Source organism: Tursiops truncatus, chromosome 15 (assembly GCF_011762595.2).
Source record: "Tursiops truncatus isolate mTurTru1 chromosome 15, mTurTru1.mat.Y, whole genome shotgun sequence".
Taxonomy (NCBI): Eukaryota; Metazoa; Chordata; class Mammalia; order Artiodactyla; family Delphinidae; genus Tursiops; species Tursiops truncatus.
The window spans coordinates 55,889,776-55,911,271 of NC_047048.1; the positions used below are offsets into that span (position 1 = coordinate 55,889,776).

The following is a 21,496-nucleotide window of genomic DNA, read 5'->3' on the forward strand; positions in this document are numbered from 1 at the left end:
ACAGATATTAATTCATTCAGTCTTCACGCTGGTAGGTAGACACTACTCTTATCTTCATTTTACAGATGAGAAACTAAGACACAAAGAGGTCAAACAGCTAACATAGGGCGGAGCCTAGATTTGGAGCCAGACTGTCTGCCCCACCTCCTTTAACCATCCCGCCAAGTGGCCTTTCCCACCCTCCAGTACTTAAACCCTCCCTCCCTAGAACGAGGCCACTTATTTAGTGTAGCAATGGGAAGTTTTATTTCGACAGCCGATATGGAGTAAAGTAACAGTGCAGAAGTTGGTGTATGCAGACCAGTGTGTCCTGGGCAGGGTCTGAAGGCTGTAACCATATAAGTAGTCTCTTGTTCCTTCGCCCATCATAGGCCCGCAAAGCTTCCGACACCCTCTGGAGCTCTCCACGCCACGGCACTGGACAGAGGTGTTTGAGACCCTCCTTTGTCCAGTCCCCTGAGAGAAGGAAGGAGGTGCAGCAGCTCCATCCGCGGCATGGCGTGGTCCCGTCAGCAGGCTGCAGATCCCCGGCGCTTGCTGCTCTCTGGCGGCCGGAGCCGGGAGTCCGGGGACCCGGGAATCGCACCTTCTACACTCGGCGCGCCCAAGGGCACCAGCAGTGACCGAGACGCTGGGGAAAGGGCGGGAGGGAGACTTAACTGAGTGGTAAGAGAGAGGAGGCGGGGTAGGGGCGCGGGAGGTGGAAGGGAGCGGACCGCGAGGGGAGAGGGCGGGCGTGAGCACCAGCGGCGCGGCGGGGGTGGCTTCCGCGGGGTCGGAGCGCGAGCCAGCGCCACCGCCCTTTGGGACCCCGGAACGCCAGCTCGCCCAGAGCGCAGATTCCCTTCTTCCGGCAACTGTGGCGCTGGGTCCCTCGGTGCCAGCGTCCCCTCTTCATCCCCGGCGCTGCCCTTCCTCCGCTCCGTCCCGGCCCCGCGCCCAGTAGCTAGCTCCTCAGTGGTCGCCGCCCGCACCGCCCGGCCCCGAGCCGCCGCTTTGCCCGCTCGCCTGGGCACGCTGCGAGAGAGGCGCGCGTCGCCAGCTCGGGCTCTTCGGTCCCACTCCGCAGCCGCCCGCTCCGCTCGCGGGCAGCAGTGCTCCACGTCACAGGAACTGAGGCAGGACCCCGACAGGACCAGCGCGCGGGTCTGGAGCCGGAGCCCCCAGCCCTACCAGTCGCTCGTCCTGCGCCCAGCCCCGGTCCCCGACGGCTGCGCGTTGAGATGACTTTCCGCTATCTCCTGAACGTCAGTTTCGAGGGACCCTGCTCAGACAGCAGCGCCGGGAGCTCCAGCGCGGGCGGTGGCGGGGGTGGCGCGGGCGGCGCGGCCGCCTCCGAGGGCCGGGCGGTGGACGGCGTGCGGGTGACCGCAGGCGGTAGCAGCGGCGGCGGCGTGGTGGGCGCGGGCAACGGCGAGGACAACCGGAGCTCCGCTGGGGAGCCGGGGAGCACTGGCGCCGGCGGCGAGGTGAACGGCACGGCCGCCGTCGGGGGGCTGGTGGTGAGTGCGCAGGGCGTGGGCGTGGGCGTCTTCCTGGCTGCCTTCATCCTCACGGCCGTGGCGGGCAACCTGATGGTCATCCTCTCCGTGGCCTGCAACCGCCACCTGCAGACGGTCACAAACTATTTCATTGTGAACCTGGCCGTGGCCGACCTGCTGCTGAGCACCACAGTGCTCCCCTTCTCGGCCACCATGGAGGTTCTGGGCTTCTGGGCCTTCGGCCGGGCCTTCTGCGACGTGTGGGCCGCCGTGGATGTGCTGTGCTGCACGGCCTCCATCCTCAGCCTCTGCACAATCTCGGTGGACCGGTACGTGGGCGTGCGCCACTCGCTCAAGTACCCAGCAATCATGACCGAGCGCAAGGCGGCCGCCATCCTGGCGCTGCTCTGGGCCGTAGCCCTCGTGGTGTCTGTGGGGCCGCTGCTGGGCTGGAAGGAGCCGGTGCCCCCTGACGAGCGCTTCTGCGGCATCACGGAGGAGGCAGGATACGCTGTTTTCTCCTCCCTGTGCTCTTTCTACCTGCCTATGGCCGTCATTGTGGTCATGTACTGCCGCGTGTATGTGGTAGCGCGAAGCACCACGCGCAGCCTGGAGGCGGGAGTCAAGCGCGAGCGGGGCAAGGCCTCAGAGGTGGTGCTGCGCATCCACTGTCGCGGCGCAAGCACTGGCTCAGACGGAGCCCACGGTGGGATGCGCAGCGCCAAGGGCCACACCTTCCGCAGCTCACTGTCAGTGCGTCTGCTCAAGTTCTCCCGTGAGAAGAAGGCGGCCAAGACGCTGGCCATCGTCGTGGGCGTCTTCGTGCTCTGCTGGTTCCCCTTTTTCTTCGTTCTGCCACTGGGTGAGTGATCCCTCTCCCACCAGCCCCTTCTCTTCCTCCCTGAGCCTGTGACCGTCCCTTCCTGGCACCCAGACTTGTATGGCCCTTCCCAGTGGAGGGTGACTCTCCACCTGAACATGGAAGGTTTACTGCCTGGTCTCTTAGACACGTGCGCATGCTGCCTTGTGGGACACAAATAGGTTCTTCATGCTTGCAGGATTTGTTTTATGAGCTTCTAACTTTTCTGGCCTTCCCCCTTCTTCACTGCCATTACAAGCCCTGGGCTTGTTTTACACTCCCCACTCCTCTAAATACAAAAGGTCAGTGGAAATCTGTGCAGGCATCTGCTCCCATAGTATGTGGCAAGCAGTGTAGGTGCTTGTCTACATATCTCCCTCCCTCCACCACCAGGGCCTACATTCATTCATGGGCAGCAATCCCTGGCCAGTCTACGTGAACATCAGCAGACACCGGAAGCCACCTGCTTTCTCTGTTTGGAAGCTGGGCCCCCCTGGGAGGCCCTCCCCAGCTGGTATCTGTGAATGCTGTGGGCTCTCATTTCTGAAATCTCCTCTTGGTGGGGGGGGGGGGGGTCTGTGTGGGGGTGAGAAAGAAAGGGAAAGGGCATCTTATCAAATGGAAAGTTAATATTGTTCATCGTAGTTTCTTAAATTTACGGAGTCCTAGCACTTCTGGAGAACTTTGTTATTTCTTTCACAGGCTTTCCTGTAGTCTGGGAGGTGGGCAACTGTTCTCAGGACCTTCCTCCCATGCCTTGAGGCCCCTCCTGGAAGCCTTGGGGCTTGGTCAGCACAGGGAGAAGAAAGGGAACGGCATCTATGGGGTTGCTTTTGCCCTGAGTCACTGCACCCACAGGTGCAACCAGCCAGCCCAAGCCAGGACCTCCCATGTACCTGTAATCACCCACATTGAACAGATGATAACATTTCGCCATATTTGCCTCAGATCACTTCCTCTCTCTCTTTTCAGATAAACAGAACAGCCACAACTAAGTTCCCTCCTCCTGTCCCTTCCTCATTTTCTCCCTCTCTCTGCAGAGGTAAATCTGGTGTTTATCACTCCCACACACATGTTTATACCCTTACTACAAACACCTGAATCTATAATAATAAATAGCATTGTTTTGTGTGTCCTTTGGACTTATATAAATTGCACCAGCTGTGCACATCCATCTTCCGTTTGCCCTTTTCACCCAATGTTTTGTTGTTGAGATTTATCCGTTCTGGTTATTTTAGCAACAGTATAGTATTCTGTTTGAAAGTATGCCATGGTGTGTTGATGCAGTCTCCTGCTGAGTGTTCGGTTTTTCTAATTTTTCGCTGTTATAATCTACACTGCAAAAGGCTACTGTTTTTTGAGGTCGAGATCACGTCTCCCTCTTCCAAAAAGCATCCCTAAATCTCCATGGCCTCTGCCCTTGCTGGCAGACACTGCTCTTCCTCAACCCCTCATCTCTGCTGCTCCTCACACCTCGCGTGGGAACCCTGGGGCTATCTTGCCTCTCCCTTCCTGCCCGTCTGCACTGTGCCCAGCCTCCCATGGCATCTCACCAAGTCTAGAACAAAGCCCAGGGCCACAATGGAGCTGAATTTAGTGGAATCTAGTAATAATGAGCAAGCAGGACAGAGGCCAAGCAGGGAAACAGAATATTCTGATCTGCCATGACGTGGCTTGGAGGGCAGGACAGCAGAGAGAACAGGAGGACAGAGCCTGTGGTACAAGCAGGAGTGGCCTGAGGGTTGTGCAGGAAGAAGGGGGGCCAGGAGCAAACCCCCCCCCCAGGAGCTCTGGGGCCAGGCCTGGGAGGAGGGAGGCATCTTTGGAGGAACAGGGAACATTCTGAGCAGCAACTTTTGGGGTTGAATGTGGAATCCAAGGGGCTGGCATATTTTGGTAGGAGGTGCCAGTATGTGCTTGGAGGAAGAGGATGTTGGGAACTTAGGTAAGGGGACCAAGGATGGATATGGTTGCAGAAGCAGGAGTGTGGGGTACAGTCTCCCAGAAAGAGGATGGATGGGCAAAGAGAAGAGGTGGGCTGGGGAAGGAGCCTTGGGGAGTACCCACTTTGAAAGAACCCAGAAGGAGGCAGAGAAGGGGGCAGCCAGGAGAAGGTGGTACCGCCCTCCTTGCAGGCCCTGGTTCCCACACCAGGTGTGAGGAACAGCAAACGTGGGAGGATTGAGAAAAAGCACTGTGTGCCAGCCAGGGCCACAGGCCATGGAAATGAAGGTGCCCAGTAGGGCCACAACCTGGGGTTGTTGAGCAGACCCAGGGTGCCCTTCACCCACATCTCCACACACAAAGCCAAGTGGAAGCAGGAGCCCCAGCCACAGCAGTGATATGGCCAGTGAGCAGCCCAAATAGCCCGGAGGATATCAAAAGCTTTAGGAAGTGGGCCCAGGGTCCCAGTGGTACACGCACAGGGGGCCATGAACAGCCATCTATCACCTGAAATGTTTTAGTCAAGCCAGAGCTGCAGCAGAGGGAGATATAGACAAGGTATGCTGACCTGTGGGGCCATTGGGGCTCAAGTTGCTGGGCAGGAAAGAATGGCACACAAGCACAGGGCACCTAAAATCCTGAGGGTCTCAGAGAGGGACTAGGGGTCATCCCCCACACCTCCGTTTCCCTGTCTGTGACTCGATCTAGGCAGTGACTACATTGGTGAATATATATGTAAAGTCATCAGTCTATACTCTTAAAATGTACACACTTTATAAACTTGACTGTCAGTATCTTATGCCTTAATGAGAGAGAGAGAGGGAGAGAAGGCGGGAGGAGGCAGGAGGAGGTTGTGAGCCATCTGAGGAAATGGTGTCTAGGCTGGAAAGCACACTTTGGCAGCCAGGTGTGGAGGGCAGATTCAGCGTTTGCGTCTCAGAGTGCTGGCCAAGTACCGAAGGACCCATCTCCACAGGCTCCCTGAGGTGGTGCAGGGTCCACAGACTCAAGGAGAGAGGCAGGGGGTGCGCTGCAGCAAGTTCTCAGGAATGGCATTACTGTTCCCTGGCCCAAAAGCCTGAAGAAGAGGCTGGCATTACATCTCCTATCTGTGCCTTTGTGGCACCTGGCACATAGTAGATGCTTGGTCAGTGTGTGTATAGGAGGAAGAAGTGGCAGAACCCATGGCCTTTTCACATCCTTCCGTGCCGAGGATCTGGTTGACAAAGCACAGCCCTCTATCTTTACTATTATTATTATTATTATTCCTGTGGTAAGAACATAACATGAGATCTACCCTTTTAACAAATTTTTAAGCATGCAGTATTGTTAACTCTAGGCACAAGGTTGTACAGCAGATCTGTAGAATTTATTCATCTTGCTTAACTAAAACTTTATGCCTATTGATTAGCAACTTCCCATTTCCCCCTCCCCTCAGCCCCTGGCACCCACCATTCCACTCTTTCTTTGAATTTGACTATTTTAGCTACATTCATGGAAGTGGAGTCATGCAGTCCTTCTGTGACTGGCTTATTTCACTTAGTATAACAGCCTCTGTGTAAGCAGAGACCTCCCTTACTCGCAATGCATTGGGGGTGATCCCCATTTATGTGACCTAAAAAAGTTTTTAAACATAACAGCTAACATTTATTGAGTGATTATTATGAACAAGCAGTGAGCTAGGGGTTTTATTTTCCATTTTTAAAAATCATGGATAGTTTCAAACACATAAGTAGACAGAACGGTGTGATGGCCCCAGCTTCAACAATATCAACCCAAGGCTGATCTTCGTTCATTTCAAACCCCGCCCACTTTCCACCACTGCTTATTATTTTGAAGAAAATCCCAGACACCATATCAGTTCATCTGTAAATTCTTCAATGTATATTTCTAGAAGAACTTTTAAAAAATAACCACAATCCATTATAACACAAAAAATAGTTGTTTAATAGTACCAAATATCTTAGTGTTCAAATGTTGCTGATTGCCTCATAAAATTTTAGTTTATTTGTTTGAATCAGGGTCCAAAAAAAAGTACATACATTGCATGCACTTGATTTGTCTCCTCAGTTTCTTTGATTAATAAGATTCCCCTACCCCCACCTTTTCCCTTTCAGCTTGTTTGGTGAAGAAACCAGATTGTTTGTCCCAAAGGAGTTACCCACAGTTTGGAGTTTGCATCCCTATTAGTGCCATTTAATGTGTCCCCTTGTTCCGTGTACTTCCTGTAAACTGGCTTGATCAGATTCAAGTTCAGTGTTTGGGACAAGATTTCTTTTCTTTTGTGATGTTAAGATTGATCAGGGGTTCAGATGCAGTCAGCCTGATTCATTCATTATAAAATGTCCCATCAGCTTTTCACCTGCTAGTTTTAGCAGCCATTGACCATGGCCTGGACCCATTATATCACTGGGACTGAAAGTGGTGATATCCAAATTCTGTCATTCCTTCTGCATTTGTAGACTAAAATTCTAAAAAGAATTCACCACTAGCTGTTTGGTCACTTGAAATAGAGTACATACAGCAAAATCAGGAGAGCTGCTCGATGCTCTCCTTTATCAAAAGAAGAGTCGGGCTTCCCTGGTGGCGCAGTGGTTGAGAGTCCGCCTGCCGATGCAGGGGACATGGGTTCGTGCCCCGGTCCGGGAGGATCCCACATGCCGCGGAGCGGCTATGCCCGTGAGCCATGGCTGCTGAGCCTGCGCGTCCGGAGCCTGTTGCTCTGCAACGGGAGAGGCCACAACAGTGAGAGGTCCGCGTACCGCAAAAAAAAAAAAAAAAAAAAGAAGAGTCAATTTCCTAGCAATCTTTCCAAAGGAGACCAATAGGTTTTTTAGTACCATGTTAAAAGTGATTTTTAAATCTGTCACACATTATAGACATCACTATTTTGGGGTTGGCCAATGGGTGCCCTTGGCCCTAGGGTCCTTGTTACTTCCTGCCTAGGTCAGAGATCAGAGGTCAAACTGAAGCCAGGGTTAAGGGTCAGTTGACAGACATGCTTTAAGCTTTAAATCTCACCAAATGCCTCAGCACCTGCTTACCTCCCCCCAGGCTCAGTTCCAGGCTCGCTTCTGCCCCAGATCCTGGCCATGAGGGCCCTGAGCATTGCCATAGGACATGACCACTTCCTGTGTGGCTTGGTCCTCCCAGACCGCCAGAGCCTTTGAGCCCACTCCTCATGGGAAAGTCTCTGAGTTCCTGAGCCCACCTCTGACCCCACCTGAACCCTGCCCCATCCTGCTTCATGAGCTATATGCCCACCAAAAAGGTCTCCTTGAATGCTAGAAGATTTGCCTGCCCTCCTTTGCAGATGGTGACCCAGCAGAACATTGGCCTGGGCCCCTGAGAGCCAGCATTGGGACCTAGTGGGCAATGCCCCAGCAACTCAGTGCTGGGACTCCTGGACAGAGTGACCACTGTCTGGGAACTTCTCTCCTCTGGCGAAAGCACTGATCCGCTCCAACTTATGAGCCATTTGTCAGTGTGGCCTGAGAACTGAAAGGTTCATGTTCAGATCAGGGTCATGTTCAGCCGAGCACAAGGGCCATTTGGCAGGGACTTCAGCCTTGGGCACGCAGAGCTTGGGGTGTGACCACTCCAAGGCCGCAGATCAGGGAATGAGCTAAGAAGTGACAAGAGTGGAAAAGAGAGGGAGAGAGGGAAGGTGGAGAGAGAGAAAGGGGAGAAGGGGAGGGAGAAGAGCTGAAGGGGAATGGGTGGGGTCCAGTGTAGGACACTGAACAGGTCTGTGACTCATCTCCCTGCCTTGGGCCCCACCAGGCAGCCTCTGTGGCTCTAGGAACTACCCCTCCCTGCCAATCCGCACAGCTGCAGAAGGATGTCCAGGGCCAGACCAGTAGCTCTAGGCCAGCCCCACAGAGCTCAAGGATCCTGAGGTAAACACAGGGCACAGAAGGACTTCTGATCTATTCTTTGTCTATCTCAAGCCAGAGGACCCACCAGTTACCTCTCACCATGGAAGATTGGCAATGCAAGGAATTCAAGAGATTTAGCTTGGCACAGCTAGCCCCACAATATCCTCAACTCTGTGTCTTTATAATCCATCTGAGACCTGGACCCTATTCAGGTCACCTCTTCCTGACAGCCTTTTATGATTGTCTCTGCTTCAAAATGGCCTTATCTCTTACCATCTCTCCCTCCCCTTCTCTGTTCCAGCAGTCCTAACTTCTTGGTTGTCCTTGAACTTGTGCGGTACCCTGCTGCCTCAGGGCCTTTGCACATGCCCTCTCCTCTGTCTGGAATTCTCTTTCTTCAGGTAGATGCATGACTCACTCCCCCAGAGGGTCTTCAGGTCTCAGCTCAAGTGTGCCTTATGAGAGAGGCCGACCCTTTAAAATATTGCAAAGAGGTCCGCTGCTTCCCAGCCTCTCTTGGGGAAGGTGCAATTGAGTTCTAGAGTCAGAAGCACTGAGTGAGCAGCTGAAAGAACTAGGAGAGAGAAAGGGAGTCTAGGACTGGGAATTCCATCTCTGCTAGCCCTGTTGGCAGAGAAAGACCTGAATATGGTACATGGTATTTTTAACCCCTCTATTTCTTTCTGGCTAGAGAAAATGGCTGCTTGTGGATAGAAAAGTCACTGGTGAGGCAGGAGGTGGGAAAGGGGAAAGGCTGGGGTGCAGCCTAATAGTTCATGGTTGGCTGCAAGCTATGAACAAGACTGACTGTGAATTATGACATTCTGCCAAGAACAAGTTCCCTTCTGGTGATGCCAAAAGAGTGCTGTTAATCACACAGTCCCCCCTTGGCTTCAGCGCTGTCACTCCTCAGCGAGGCTTGGCCAGATTGGCCAGTTTCAGCCTTAACCACCATCTCAGCAGCATCTCCTGGGCCTGGACATTGCTCTTACTTAGGAGAGGGGACTGGCCTGTGATAAGGCTGCAGACCTCCGCCGCCAATCTCAGCCTGCCTTAGTTTCCCCAACAGTGTGCAGGCCAGGCTAGCCCAGCCAACATGCCAAAGAGTGGGGTAACCTGCTGACACAGGAGAGGCCCTGCCTCTTCTGACTAGTGGATGTTCAGCATCCCTGGACATTACGTTAGACTCCTGACAAAGGCACCCCAAAACAGGGAATAGGGGAAGGCAGGTGGGAGCAAGCTTGACGGATACATGCAAGAAAAGGCCAAGGAGCAGAGAGAAGCAGGCAAGAGTTGTGTTTGCAGTCGTCTCCTACCTACATCCTGACCACCTCTCCTCATAGGTAGGTCAATGTGTTCACTCCTGTGCTCCAGCCTGCCTGTTGAGTGGAGAGAAATGGGCATGAACATGCAAATTCATGCCCTGCCTTTCTCAGCAGTGGGCGGAAGAGTTGAAACAGTGACCAAGAGCTAATCCCTGGATTATAGGTTTAGGACCAATCAAGAGAGCTTGAAGACACATCCATGCAAAGAGTGTCCTGGGTCATGTCCCTGTACGTAGAGACTGAGACAGGAGTTCTTATGCGAGTGATGGATTGAGGGAAGCTCTCAGGAGGTACCTGGGAGGGAGGGAAGCAGGATAAGTCAGAAAAGAGCTAAACCTAGGATGTGGTCTCAAAGTCTGGCCTCAGCCTGATCCCTGGAACAAGAACGACAGCAGAGAATTGTGCCACCTCAAGACAAGGAGTCTGGCCTTTTCCATCCCTGCTGTCTATCACTGGCTGTGGGCTGCCACCTTGGTGGGAAGGTGTCATCTCCCAGTTGAAGCAGCTCCCATTGGTCAAGGGCAATTCTCCATTAGCAGCCAACTATAAGCCATTAGCAGCCAACACTCACAGTAGCTGGGGACCAGGGGCACCTGGGTGGGGCACTAATAGCATCAACTTCAAACCTTAAAGGTGACTTTTGAGCAAAGACTTGAAGAAGGGGAAGGAGATGGCCAAGTGGCTTTCTGGGGCTCCTTCCAGGAGGCTGGGGTCTGTTTCCTGAGATGCAGCGAGCAGGCAACAGCCCAGCCTTTCTGAGTGTTCTGGATGGGCATGTGTGCACAGGAGCCGAATTCAATGTGGCAGTCCTCACAGGCCACCCTAAAGGCCATAGAGAAGGCCAATGAATGCCACTTGGTGGAGGCAGAATCAAGAAGTGCTCAAAGGCACACACACTCCAGAAACCAGTCTCACCTCCGCAGACCCCGGGAGTGGAATTAATCACAGAACTGCTCCTGGAGAGGTGGTTCTATGCCCAAGTCTGAAGAACTGGAGAGACCTGCTATGGAGAAAGGAAGAGGGCCATCTTCCAGACCAGGCCAAATGTACGAAAGTCCAGAGGTAGGGATGGGCATGCTGCTTGTGGATCAGCTGCTGGAAGGTATTGAGTCTTTGTGGATCCTGACCCCAGGACCCCTGGAAGACCAGGGGAAGTTTTTTTTCTATCTTTTCATGATGTCAAGGAAAGACCAAGCACTTTAGGGCTAGACTGACGCAGGTTCAAATCCTGATGCTGCCACTTGCCCTCCGGAGATAACTAGAATCTCTGCAAAGTGGGATGCTAATGCCACGAGAATTAAATGAGAAGTGCTACATACAGGGCCCAGCATGCAGCCTGGTAGGTACTGAACACTCAGAAAGCAAGCGTGAGCTCCCATTTCCTTCCTCGTCACTTTAGAGGCTACCTACATCTACGCAAACAGCACTTATTCACTCACTCAACAGATACTTTATGACCCCTGCTCTGGATCAGGCAAGTGTGTTAGAGGCTGGGATGAAAAGAATAATTAATCCCATCCCTGTCCTCAAGAAACCTAGAGTCTAGGAGAGTAGATAGAGCAGTAACAAATTTTATTTGTTAAGATGCAGGCGTGCATAAAAGGGCACCTAACCCAGGCTTGGTGGGGGAGGACACCTGACCTGGGCTGGAGGGATGGGTGGACGGAAGCAGAAAGCACCGTGGGAGCAGTTAGAGCCACGCAGGAAGGCAGAAGGAGCCCAGCCTCTGTGGGAAGACATGCTTGTGGCTTCGTATGGCCAATTTGGGAGGGATGTAAGCTGAAGACAGCTTAGGATTCTAAAAAGACTTGAATGCAACACAAGAAAATTTGGGTTTATTCCTCAGAGCCATTAGAAGCCACCAACGTTTTCAGAGGGGAAAGGAGAGAAACCATTTTTTTTTACAATAAGTCTCCAGCAGCTGTGTGCAGAGTAGAGGAGACAAGGGACCACTGGGGGCTGTCACAGCCATGTAAACAAAATGAGATGCCAGAGTCAGCAAAGGCTTCAGGAATGAGGTGAAGGGAGGGACTCCACTAGAGAGAAAACTGAATGTACCAGACATGGTGACATATAGCGTAGAAAAGAGGGACTCATTCAGCAAACTCAGCAAGTGTTGAGCGCCTACTGTGTTCAGTGTGTTCATGAGGTCTTCTGGGCAATGGGAGTGCAGCATCAAGCAAAACAGACACTAGTCCTGCCCCATGGACTCTTACTGCAGGCAGAAAGGTGATAGACAAAATGAAGAATAACTCAAATAGTACAAGAGAAGGTGATAAGGGCCACAGATAGAGCCAGCTGAGGGAGATGGGAGTATGGGGTGGGGGACACTGCAATTTTTTTTATTGTAGTTGATTTATAATATCGTGTTGTTTTCAGTTGTACAGCAAAGTGATTCAGTTTTTTTTCAGATTATTTTCCTTTATAGATTATTATGAGATACTGAATACAGTCCCATGTGCTATACAGTAAATTATTGTTGCTTATCTATTTTATGTATAGTAGTTTGTGTCTGTTAATCTCACACTCCTAATTTGTCCCTCCCTCCCTCCCTCTCCCCTTTGGTAACTATAAGTTTGTTTTCTATGTCTGTGAGTCTGTTTCTGTTTTGTATATGGATTCATTTGTATTATTTTTTAGATTCCACATGTAAGTCATATAATATTGGTCTTTCTCTGACTTACTTCACTTAGTATGACAATCTCTAGGTCCATCCATGTTGCTGCAAGTGGCAATATTTCATTCTTTTTATGGCTGAGTAACATTCCATTGTTTATATATACCACATCATCTTAAACCAGTCATCTGTTGGTGGGCCCTTGGGTTGTTTCCAGGCACACTGCAATTTTAGATGAGAGGTCAGGGAGCCATGTGGATTTCTGGGGGAAGAAGATTCTGGGGAAAAGCAAATGCAAAGGCCCAAGGAGGGAGTGTGTCTGGCATGTCCAAGAAGCAAAAGGAGGGTAGTGTGGCTGGAACAGAGTGGGGGGGGGGGAGTAGGAGAGGATGTCAGGGGGTCAGGGGACCACATGTCGAGCTGTGAGGGGGAATGGCAGCCCTTAGAGGGTTTTGAGCTTGAGGAGTGACATGATCTATTTCTATTGGGTTGGCCAAAAAGTTCCTTCGGTTTTAAAGTAAAAATAAAAGACACATATTTAGTTTCACCCAGAACTTTATTGAACAACATAGTCACTGTTTTGTTCCACTACCTTCTGAAATTTTTCAGACAACTTCATAATTCCATCTTTCCAAAACTTTTTATCTTTTTGAGCAAAGAACTGTTCCTTTTACAGTCTTCCAGGGAATTGAAATTTTTTTCTGTTAAGAGAATTTTGTAAAGACTGAAAAATATGGAAATCCGAAGGTGCAATGTCTGGTGAATATGGTCAATAGATCAGAACTTCCCACCCAAGCTGTAACAGTTTTTGCCTGGTCATCAAAGAAACATGTGGCCTTGCGTTATCCTGACGGAAGATTATGCATTTTCTGTTGACTAATTCCAGATGGTTTTTGTTGAGTGCTGCTTTCAGTTGGTCTAATTGGGAGCAGTACTTGTTGGAATTAATCATTTGGTTTTCCAAAAGGAGCTCATAATAGAGGACTCCCTTCCAATCCCACCATATACACAACATCATCTTCTTTGGATGAAGACTGGCCTTTGGTGTGGTTGGTGGTGGTTCATTTCGCTTGCCCCACCATCTCTTCCATTCCACATTATTGTACAGTATCCACTTTTCATCGCCCGTCACAATTTCTTTTAAAAACAGAAACTTTTCATTACGTTTAAGTAGATAATCACATGTGGAAATACAGTCAAGAAGGTTTTTTCGCTTAACTTCTGTGGAACCCAAGCATCCAAGCGATTCACATAACCAAGCTGGTGCAAATGATTTTCAACACTTGATTTGGATATTTTGAGTATGTCAGCTATCTCCCACGTGGTATAATGTTGATGGTTCTCAATTAATGTCTCGATTTGATCCCTGTCAGCTTCAACTGGTCTACCCGACCATGGAGCATCGTCCAGCAAGAAATCTCCAGCATGAAATTTCACAAACCACTTTTGACACGTTCGATCAGTCACAGCACCTTTTCCATACACTGCACAAATCTTTTTTTTTACGTTTCAGTTGCATTTTTACCTTTCTTGAAATAATAAAGCATAATATGCTGTAAATGATGCTTTTCTTCTTCCATCTTCAATATTAAAATAGCTACATAAAAATTCACCAATTTTGATAAGTTTGTTTTTAAATGCATGCTGATATGACAGCTGTCACAATACAATCTAACAAAATTGTTTTGAATGAAGTTAAAGATAACTAAGCACTACTCGAGCCATCTTATGGAAGAAACTGAACAAAACTTTTGCCCAACCCAATATTTTTAAAGGATCATTCTAGCTGCCAAGTTGAGGGTAGATTTCAGGCTGCAACAGTACATGCAAGAGACAGTCGGGAGGCTGCTGAATTACTCAAGGGGAGAGGGGATTGTGTCTCAGACAGGGTAGGAGGGCACAGGGAGGAGGGTAGTGGTTGAGTTTCAACCTCATCCCCTTCTGCTGTGCACTCAATCACTCCATTCTATCCACACTAGCCTTGTCATTGTTCTGCAAACATACCAGGGCCACCTCAGGCCCTTTGCACTTGCTGTTTCCTCTACCTGGAATGCTTTTCCCCAAAATGTCCACATGCCTCATTCAGCTCTTTACTCAGACGTCATATTCTCAGCAGTTTACCCAAAATTTATAGCACCACCCCCAGCCACACGCACACACATACATAAACACAACTAGGTATCTTCCTTCCCTGCTTTGTTTTTTATTAGCATGTTTTATTATCTGATACGTTTGTATTTTCCTTGTTTATCATATGTTTTGCTGGTCTTGCCCTATGAAATGTAAGCTTTATGAGGGCAGGATAAGTGTGAGATGCCAGTAGACATCCAAGTGGAAATGTCTGGGAGGCAGTGAGTCTTGGATCTATGAGTCTAGAATTTGGGAGAGCAAACTGAGCTGGAGATAGAACTGTGGGCATTACCAGCCAACAGTCTGTGAGCCTGGCTGAAATTGCCAAGAGAATGCAAAGAGAAGAGATTACAAGACTCTTCTTATAAGGGCACTCCTACACGTAGCAGTGGGGACATGAGGAAGGAGCAAAGGCAATTGACAAGGAGTAGAAAATCCAAGAGAATGGTGCCCCAAAAGCCCCGGGTGAGATGAGAAGTGTCCAGGATGGATGAGAGCTGTATCTGCATGTGGGAGGGCTGGGGTGGAGTGGGGCAGTGGGGCAAAGCAGTGGAGTGAAAAGCAGGTGGGGAAGAGGAGATGGCATGTGTGGATAGAAAGCGTGGAGGGAATGAAGTCATAGCCAGAGAACCAGCAAAGAGGGTGCAGCTGTGACAGAGGCAAGCTCACGAGTGACTGATGGGTCGAGAGCTCTACAACACAAGTAGGGACGTGAACCTTGGGTGGGAGGAGAGACTCCTTTCTTACAAAGGAGGAAGACAGGTGAAGAAGGTTTAAGTGAGTGCCCAACTTCTTTGTCTTGTTTTCTCTGTGAAACAGGAAGTGAGATCAATTGCTTTGGAGAAGGGAAAGGGGCAGACTGCAGAGCCTGTGGAGAGGGGTAAAGGCTCAAAGGAGCTGGTGCAGGAATAGGTGGGGGTGGGGGAGTGGGCTGAGAATGGGTGGCAAGATTGCTTGAAGCCAGGACACAGAGCTGAGGTTGGAGACCCTAAGCGTGTTCAGAGTGTGGGTGAATCTCTCCAGAGTTAGGCTCTGGCTGGATAAATACAACCCAAATCCAGAAGGACATGCACATGGAAGGACTGAGGAAAGAATGGCTGGGGTGCAAGTGAGGAGAAGTCTCAGCTAAGCAGAGATGATAGGAGAAATCCAAGGGGCTGGCAGGTCAAAGTTCAGATGAGAAAAAGAGAGAGGACAGAAAGCTGCAGTCAGCAGTGGAATATAGATTTAAGTGAAGAAATGAACTGCTCAGCCTTATGTTTTAAAAGGACACACACACCCCCAGCTGCTATGTGGAGAACAGGGTACTATGGGGGGCACAGGGGCAGGAACAGAGAGCCCACTTGGAAGGGCACTGTAGGTAGATGATGATAGTAGCTGGGACCAGGGTGGTAATGGGGAATGGTGCAAAGTGGGGGATTCAGGACTAACGGGAGTTGGTGATGGATGGGATGCAGAGTGTGACAGAAGGAGAGGGGTCAGAATGTGTGGAGCACCTACGATGTGCCAAGGATGGTGTGGGGAGCTCTCCATTTAAGGATCAGATAGATGGGAAACTGGTAGTTACCCGCAGTGTTCTTGGCATTGAGAAGTGAATAGATGTGCTAGGGGAGGGGGGAATACAACTAACTCTGCTGGGTCGGGAGGGGATGGTGTGACGAAAGCTCCCAGGAGGAGGTGCCACTGGAGCCAGCACTACCAGGTGGAGGAAGGAGGAAGGGCAGTCCAGGATGATCCTGTGCAAAAGCACAGAGACAAGACTGGGGAGCCCGCTGTGGCCAGAGGGCAGTGAACAGTCAGTGTGGCAACTTAGCTGATGCACATGAAGACAGAAGAGAAGCGGGAATTGCAAGAGAAAGGAGAACAAGGAGGTGGTGCTGGGCGCCTGGATGGCGGGAGGCCGAGAGAGGACGGTCCCATGAGCACCTGTTTCCAGTGACAACTGCCAAGATGAGTTAGCACAGCTGTGCTTTATGCCTGCAAGAATGGCTGTGGACAATGTGGGGAGTAGGAGAGGGAGCCAGCTCAGGACAGAGAAGGGGAGTGCCAGGTACTGGGAGACAGAGGCCTTGCCTCAGAGCCCCCATGTACCCATTGAAGCTTTCCTGTAGCTGGGCTTCCGGGGCTGGCAGAGGCTTGTGCTGGGCAGCTGGAGAGGACTGTGAAGGCAAGAGAGGTGAAACCAAGTGGTCGACCTAAGAGGCCATAAGTCAGAGTAGCTGGAGGAGGAGAAAGTTGGGAGTGGCTGAGAAGGGGCTTGTCCACTGATGCCCTGACAGCAGGGCAGTGCTGCAGGGATAATGCCAGTGAGCACCCTCGGGAGTCTCAGGACAGTTACCCACCTCGTCCATGGCAAAGGGGAGGGAAGTGCCCACAAGCCCCTCTCCCCCGACCCAGAGATCCTTAAAAGAGGCTGTGGGCAGAAGAGAGAACGTTGGGGCAGGCAGGCAGCAAAGAGTGAGGCAGGGTGCAAGGAGGCATGGGGGTAGACTGCAGCACTCTGGGCAGAAGTAGGTGTGAGGCTCAGGACTGCCATATGTGAAAGGAACAGAGTAAAAATCTCTTAGGAGCTCCTGCCTGTGAAAGCTGGAACCCAAGGCACAGACGTCTGTATTTTCCAGGCAAGATGTCTGTGCACAGAGGGCAGACAGCAATGAAACAAAATTGTGGCGACTGCTGTCAGTGCCCCACCCATCCCCCCTGAACATGGGTCACTTTCCGCCCCAGCAGCTGCCTCCATATCTTCGCCTGCAGCATTCTCTGACCAGCAATATCCTCACTGTCCACCCATACAGCAAGCAGGAAGTATGGAAAATTAACACCCTGAGGGAGCAACCCAAACACTGGCTTATGGTAATGGGAGTATAGATACCCCACCTCCCTCACCTTACTGATCCTGTTCTCCAGTCCCCCAGAGCTCCCAGTGAGAGTGACTAACTTGTTAACTCTCCTTTTATTGGCTTCCTTCTCTTCCCTCTTTTTATCACACTTCACTATTGGTGTTTCATTTACCTTCCAAATTAACAACTTGCATTTGAATCCTTATCTCAGGTCTGCTTCTGGGAGACCCCAAAGTAAGACAGAACCCTCAGCAGGACACAGTAGGAAAAACCTGGGGCTGAAAGGCTGAGTTTGTATCCCAGCTCCTTTGTGTGTAAGGAATTCCCAGCTGGCAGCAGGCTTCTGCATAGGTTGGTTGAGCATGAATTAGAATTTTAATGCTTAAAACAAGGCCCAGGCCACACTACTATATGCCATGTTGCCCACCAATCCGAATCAAAACCACACCAATAACAAAGCCCTTTGGCTGGCTTTTGGCTTACTGCCTAAAGCATAGTCCCCTGATTTGTCATCCTGGGCTAAATATAAAAGAATTCTAGCCTGAGTCAGAAAGTTATTTTCAGCACTCTGTCTTATTTTGCAGCCATTAAGGGATGCTGTTCAGAAGGCTGCCTTCCTGGAGGCTAAGGTCAACACTGGTGGCCCCCACATTCCAGGGACAACTGCCCAATTCTTCTCCCAAGGGAAATTATCTCCTTACATTTTGATTGATGCCCCAGCCTCCCCCAAACCCACCAGGTCTTGGCTACTGTTTCTGGCCACTCTCCAGAGCTGGGAATGGGGTCCCTTCCCAGGGCTGAGGTCTCCTCTCTCAAAAGCCACAGAAGTAGGGAAAGGGGCAGTGAACAGACTCCAGTATTTACTACAAAACTGCGAAGTCTTGTGCCCTGAAATTTATGAATTGTCACAAAATCCCTTCAGAGAAATTGTTGTATGTATCTCACAGAAAAGAAGAGTGAGACTTAGATGGCCAAATAACTTGCTCAAGGCTGCGTGACCAGGGTTTGAAAATGCTGTGCCACGCGATACTGCCTGACACTCCTCTTCCTCCACAGTGTCTCTTAGCATCAGGAATCCCACTGGGTGGGAGGTGGGTGATACGCAAGGGTCCCCAGGTCAAAGAGAGGGGCATGATGCCTCTGCTCCCTCAGTAGGGGACACTGCTCTTATTTCTTTGAGGGCAAGGAGAAAAGAAAGCAGGTCTTGCTTTGTCAAGGACCACTACCCCTGGTCTGCTCAGCCTGGCAGACACCTGAAGCTTTTGCCTGGGATGGGACGCTCCTGCCGCCTACCCCCAACCCCTGCTGATGTTGAGGATAGTGAGGGTGACAAAGTGGCCTCTGCTTCCTGGGTGATGTCTTTGCATTTTGTTAGGTGCCTTTGGAGACATGACTCCTTGAGGTCTATGGTGGGGAAGACAGGGGAAAGGTGTGCAGGGAGGAGGGTCTTCCTGGCACAGCTCAGACCCCAGTGTCCCCACCTCCTCCTGCCTGGCACTCTGCTCCCTTTCCAAGCCATCCCAGAAGCCTTCCTGACCACTTCCCGCTTCCACTGGGACAGCCCCACTACCCTGCATTCTGACAGCTCATGGGCATTGTGTTTATTGAGGCTTAATTCTAGGTTCTATCTCTTGCCTGCTCAAAAATATCCATGGCTCCTAACTACCCACAAAATAAAAGCCACTTCCCAGCATTTAAGGCCCTTCACCATTTGTCTCAAATGAAGTTTTCTGAGCATATCCTACAGGACATTCCCATGCCCCAAACTTGTTATCCTCTTGCCCACCTGTCCCTTCCACTCCTGATACCCTCTGCCCTTCCTCATCCTGCCTGGCTCCTGTCCATCCTGAGACCCTGGAAGCCCCCCGCCCCAATATACTGAGCACCACCATCATCCCACCTGCATGCCCATGATATGTGACCCACATTGCTACCGGGAGAGCAAGGCCTCAGGTGTTTGATGACAGCCCAGCACAGTGCCTGGCTCAGGGCAAGCCTTGGTCAACATTTAATTCAGGAGTTCTTACCCTTTTTATGCTAGGGACTACTTGGGCATCTGGCAAAGTGTATGGAGCCTTTCTCAGAGTTACTCTTTCAAATGCAAAAAATAAAATACAGAGGATTGCAGATGAAATCGACTTCATTTAATTGAAATCTGTGATTTAGTCTCCAATGTGTTTCCATGTGAAGGCTTTAAATAACAAGATCTAGTGGCGTGTTCTAGTGACTAACACTTCCAAATAGTGAGAAGCATAGACAATATTCCAAAATATCTGTAGCAACTGCTAATATTAGGGGGTAAACTGCCAATATTGCACCAGTTTTGAGCTACAAAACAGTGATTTCATATCGTTTTGTCTAATTCTACTCAGGTTTGTTGCTTACACTCGCTGGAAATGCTCAATTTCAGGTAAACGTGAGTAAAGCTGAAGATGACTATTTTTTTCTCATTCAAGTTTATGGACACCCTCGAATTATATCAGGGACTCATTGAGGAGAGATATCTTGAGAGCCACTGGTTGATGAATGGCCAGGGCCCCTGAAAGGGGTGGGGGGAGGGGGAGTAGTGCAGAGAGGGTGGCCCCTTTGCACCAGGCGCTGCTGGAACTCCCTCTCCCTGAGCATCTAACCAGCCTGGGTCTCTGCTTCCCACAGGCTCCCTGTTCCCACAGCTGAAGCCCTCAGAGGGCGTCTTCAAGGTTATCTTCTGGCTGGGCTACTTCAACAGTTGCGTGAACCCGCTCATCTACCCTTGCTCCAGCCGGGAGTTCAAGCGGGCCTTCCTCCGCCTCCTGCGCTGCCAATGCCATCGTAGTCGCCAGCACCACCGCCCCCTCTGGAGCATCTACAGTCACCACTGGCAAGCCTCGAATGGCGGCCCGCGCCCTGACTACGCTCCTGGCCCAGGCGCCGCACCCTCCGGGGCCCTGCTGGCCCTCACCACGCCCTCAGCCCCCGGCTCCCCAGGCACACGCAAGGCGCAGGCTCCGGTCGTCGGCCGTCGAAAGCCGCCCTGCGCCTTTCGCAAGTGGAGGCTTCTCGGGCCGTTCCGGAAACCCACCACCCCGCTGCATGCCAAGGTCTCCAGCCTGTCGCAAAAGAAACACGCCAGAGAGGCTGCGTGCGCCCTGCACTTGGAGGTGGAAGCTGTGTGCTTAGGCGTCCGCAGTGAGGCAGCTGAGGGCACTACCTGCCAGGCCTACGAATTGGCAAACTCTAGCCTTCTCCGGGAGACTGATATTTAAGGACCCCTGAGTTAGGCCGAGGAGTGTGCTGGGGGTGGGAGAAGGGTGTGGAGATGGAGGCTGGCTTTGTTCAAGAGGCCGGTGAGAATCAAGGACCCAGAAATCGATCAGGGCGACTGCTCTCCAGAATCCCCGAGGAACTGAGGTGTGGGTGAAGCCCCTGAAGGGCAGAAAGTTATGGGCTCCCCCTCCTGGACACAGATGCCCCCAGCTCCTCCTTTCAAGGGAGAGGCTGAGGGCTCCTTGGGGCCATTTGTTTCCAATCCCTGTTTGAGAAACACTGCCCCATCCATGTCTTGAACCCTGGGTAGATGGCCCCAAGTATGGCCAGGCAGCCCTGTCCCTCCTCTTGGGGAGGAAAGGGCACAGAGGCCCTGCCTGGCTGCCCCCAATGCCTCCCCTCCGGAAAAAGTCAGTGGGGCCAAAGCTTCTCAATGGACACAATTTATCCTTACTGCAGACTGGAGGAATCCAGTGGCCTGCCATTGCCACCCACAAGCTTTGGTGGCAGATTGGACGACTGTCCTACAAGCCTGTTGTATTAACCTGCGGGCCCACTTTGCCCTACTGAGGCTCCGCCCTGCCCCTCACTTTGTCTCCCCAAAGGCCTTACTGTTTACACTGTATATAGCTCCTTGTGCCTGTGCCCATCACTTCTTGCTGGGCTCTGGAACCATCAAATGGGGAGAACTTTGTCATTTTTAGACATATTTATTGGTCAGAGTACTTCTATTTTGTCCAAACTGTGCAAACTGTTCATCTTCAGCTTACAACCCATAAAGAACTACTTTTTGTTTTTCTAAAATCCTTCAAGTACTAAAGGCCCACAAGAGGATAAATTGGGTCTGTGTTCACCTTTCTAGTTTCAACCTGTCTCTTTAACTGATGGCTGCTGTCCTTTGGGACTTTCAGCATAACCAAAAGATTCGGGCATTTTGTTGGCTTTTAAAACTCACATGATTAGTCTTGGGAACAAACAGTAATTATAAGCACAAAGTTTCGCTTTTTCAGTCTCACCAGATATATCTGTGATGCTCTGAGGGCCTCAGTCTGGAAGGTGGCCATCAGTTAAATGGGTGAAACATTACTTTACATGAAAAAATGTACAAGCCCAAGTAGACAGGTATACATGGTGAGAGAACACCTACTTAGGAACCATGCTTATTGGCTTTGAGTA

At 50.9% G+C, this 21,496-nt stretch overlaps 2 protein-coding genes across 17 annotated transcripts in view; one reads left to right on the top strand and one right to left on the bottom strand.

The window, feature by feature from the left end:
• Window positions 1-210: 210 nt before the first annotated feature.
• ADRA1D (adrenoceptor alpha 1D) lies at window positions 211-21,173 on the top strand. 7 transcript variants are annotated; one of them, XM_033841379.2, is made up of 4 exons: window positions 211-2,343; window positions 2,734-2,854; window positions 19,447-19,490; window positions 19,730-21,173. In XM_033841379.2, exons 1-4 carry the CDS (start codon window positions 1,224-1,226, stop codon window positions 20,317-20,319), a joined length of 1,875 nt encoding a protein of 624 aa, XP_033697270.1. In that variant the 5' UTR covers window positions 211-1,223; the 3' UTR covers window positions 20,320-21,173. The 7 variants fall into 7 exon arrangements, with proteins under 7 accessions (XP_033697270.1, XP_033697271.1, XP_033697274.1 ...); XM_033841380.2 differs by having other exon boundaries at window positions 19,447-19,484; XM_033841383.2 differs by lacking the exon at window positions 19,447-19,490 and having other exon boundaries at window positions 19,730-20,027.
• The window catches only part of SMOX (spermine oxidase), a 66,767-nt gene continuing 52,087 nt past the window's right edge, over window positions 6,817-21,496 (bottom strand). For 5 of the 10 annotated variants that reach the window (XM_004321540.4, XM_073792709.1, XM_073792714.1 and 2 more), the window contains one exon: window positions 12,225-13,701. Coding sequence is in view for 3 of the 10 variants with exons in the window: in XM_073792711.1 (XP_073648812.1) it covers window positions 6,956-7,006 (51 nt within the window). In the remaining 7 variants the exon portion in view is untranslated. The other 5 variants (XM_073792712.1, XM_073792713.1, XM_073792711.1 and 2 more) reach the window with 5 other exon arrangements.

Excerpts from the sequence above, each read along its gene's own strand:
- ADRA1D (XM_033841379.2), top strand. The coding sequence starts at position 1,224 with ATGACTTTCCGCTATCTCCTGAACGTCAGTTTCGAGGGACCCTGCTCA. Across the intron at positions 2,344-2,733 it reads TTTCTTCGTTCTGCCACTGG|GGCCTACATTCATTCATGGG; the intron begins GTGAGTGATCCC and ends CTCCACCACCAG. Across the intron at positions 19,491-19,729 it reads ATGCTCAATTTCAGGTAAAC|GCTCCCTGTTCCCACAGCTG; the intron begins GTGAGTAAAGCT and ends TGCTTCCCACAG.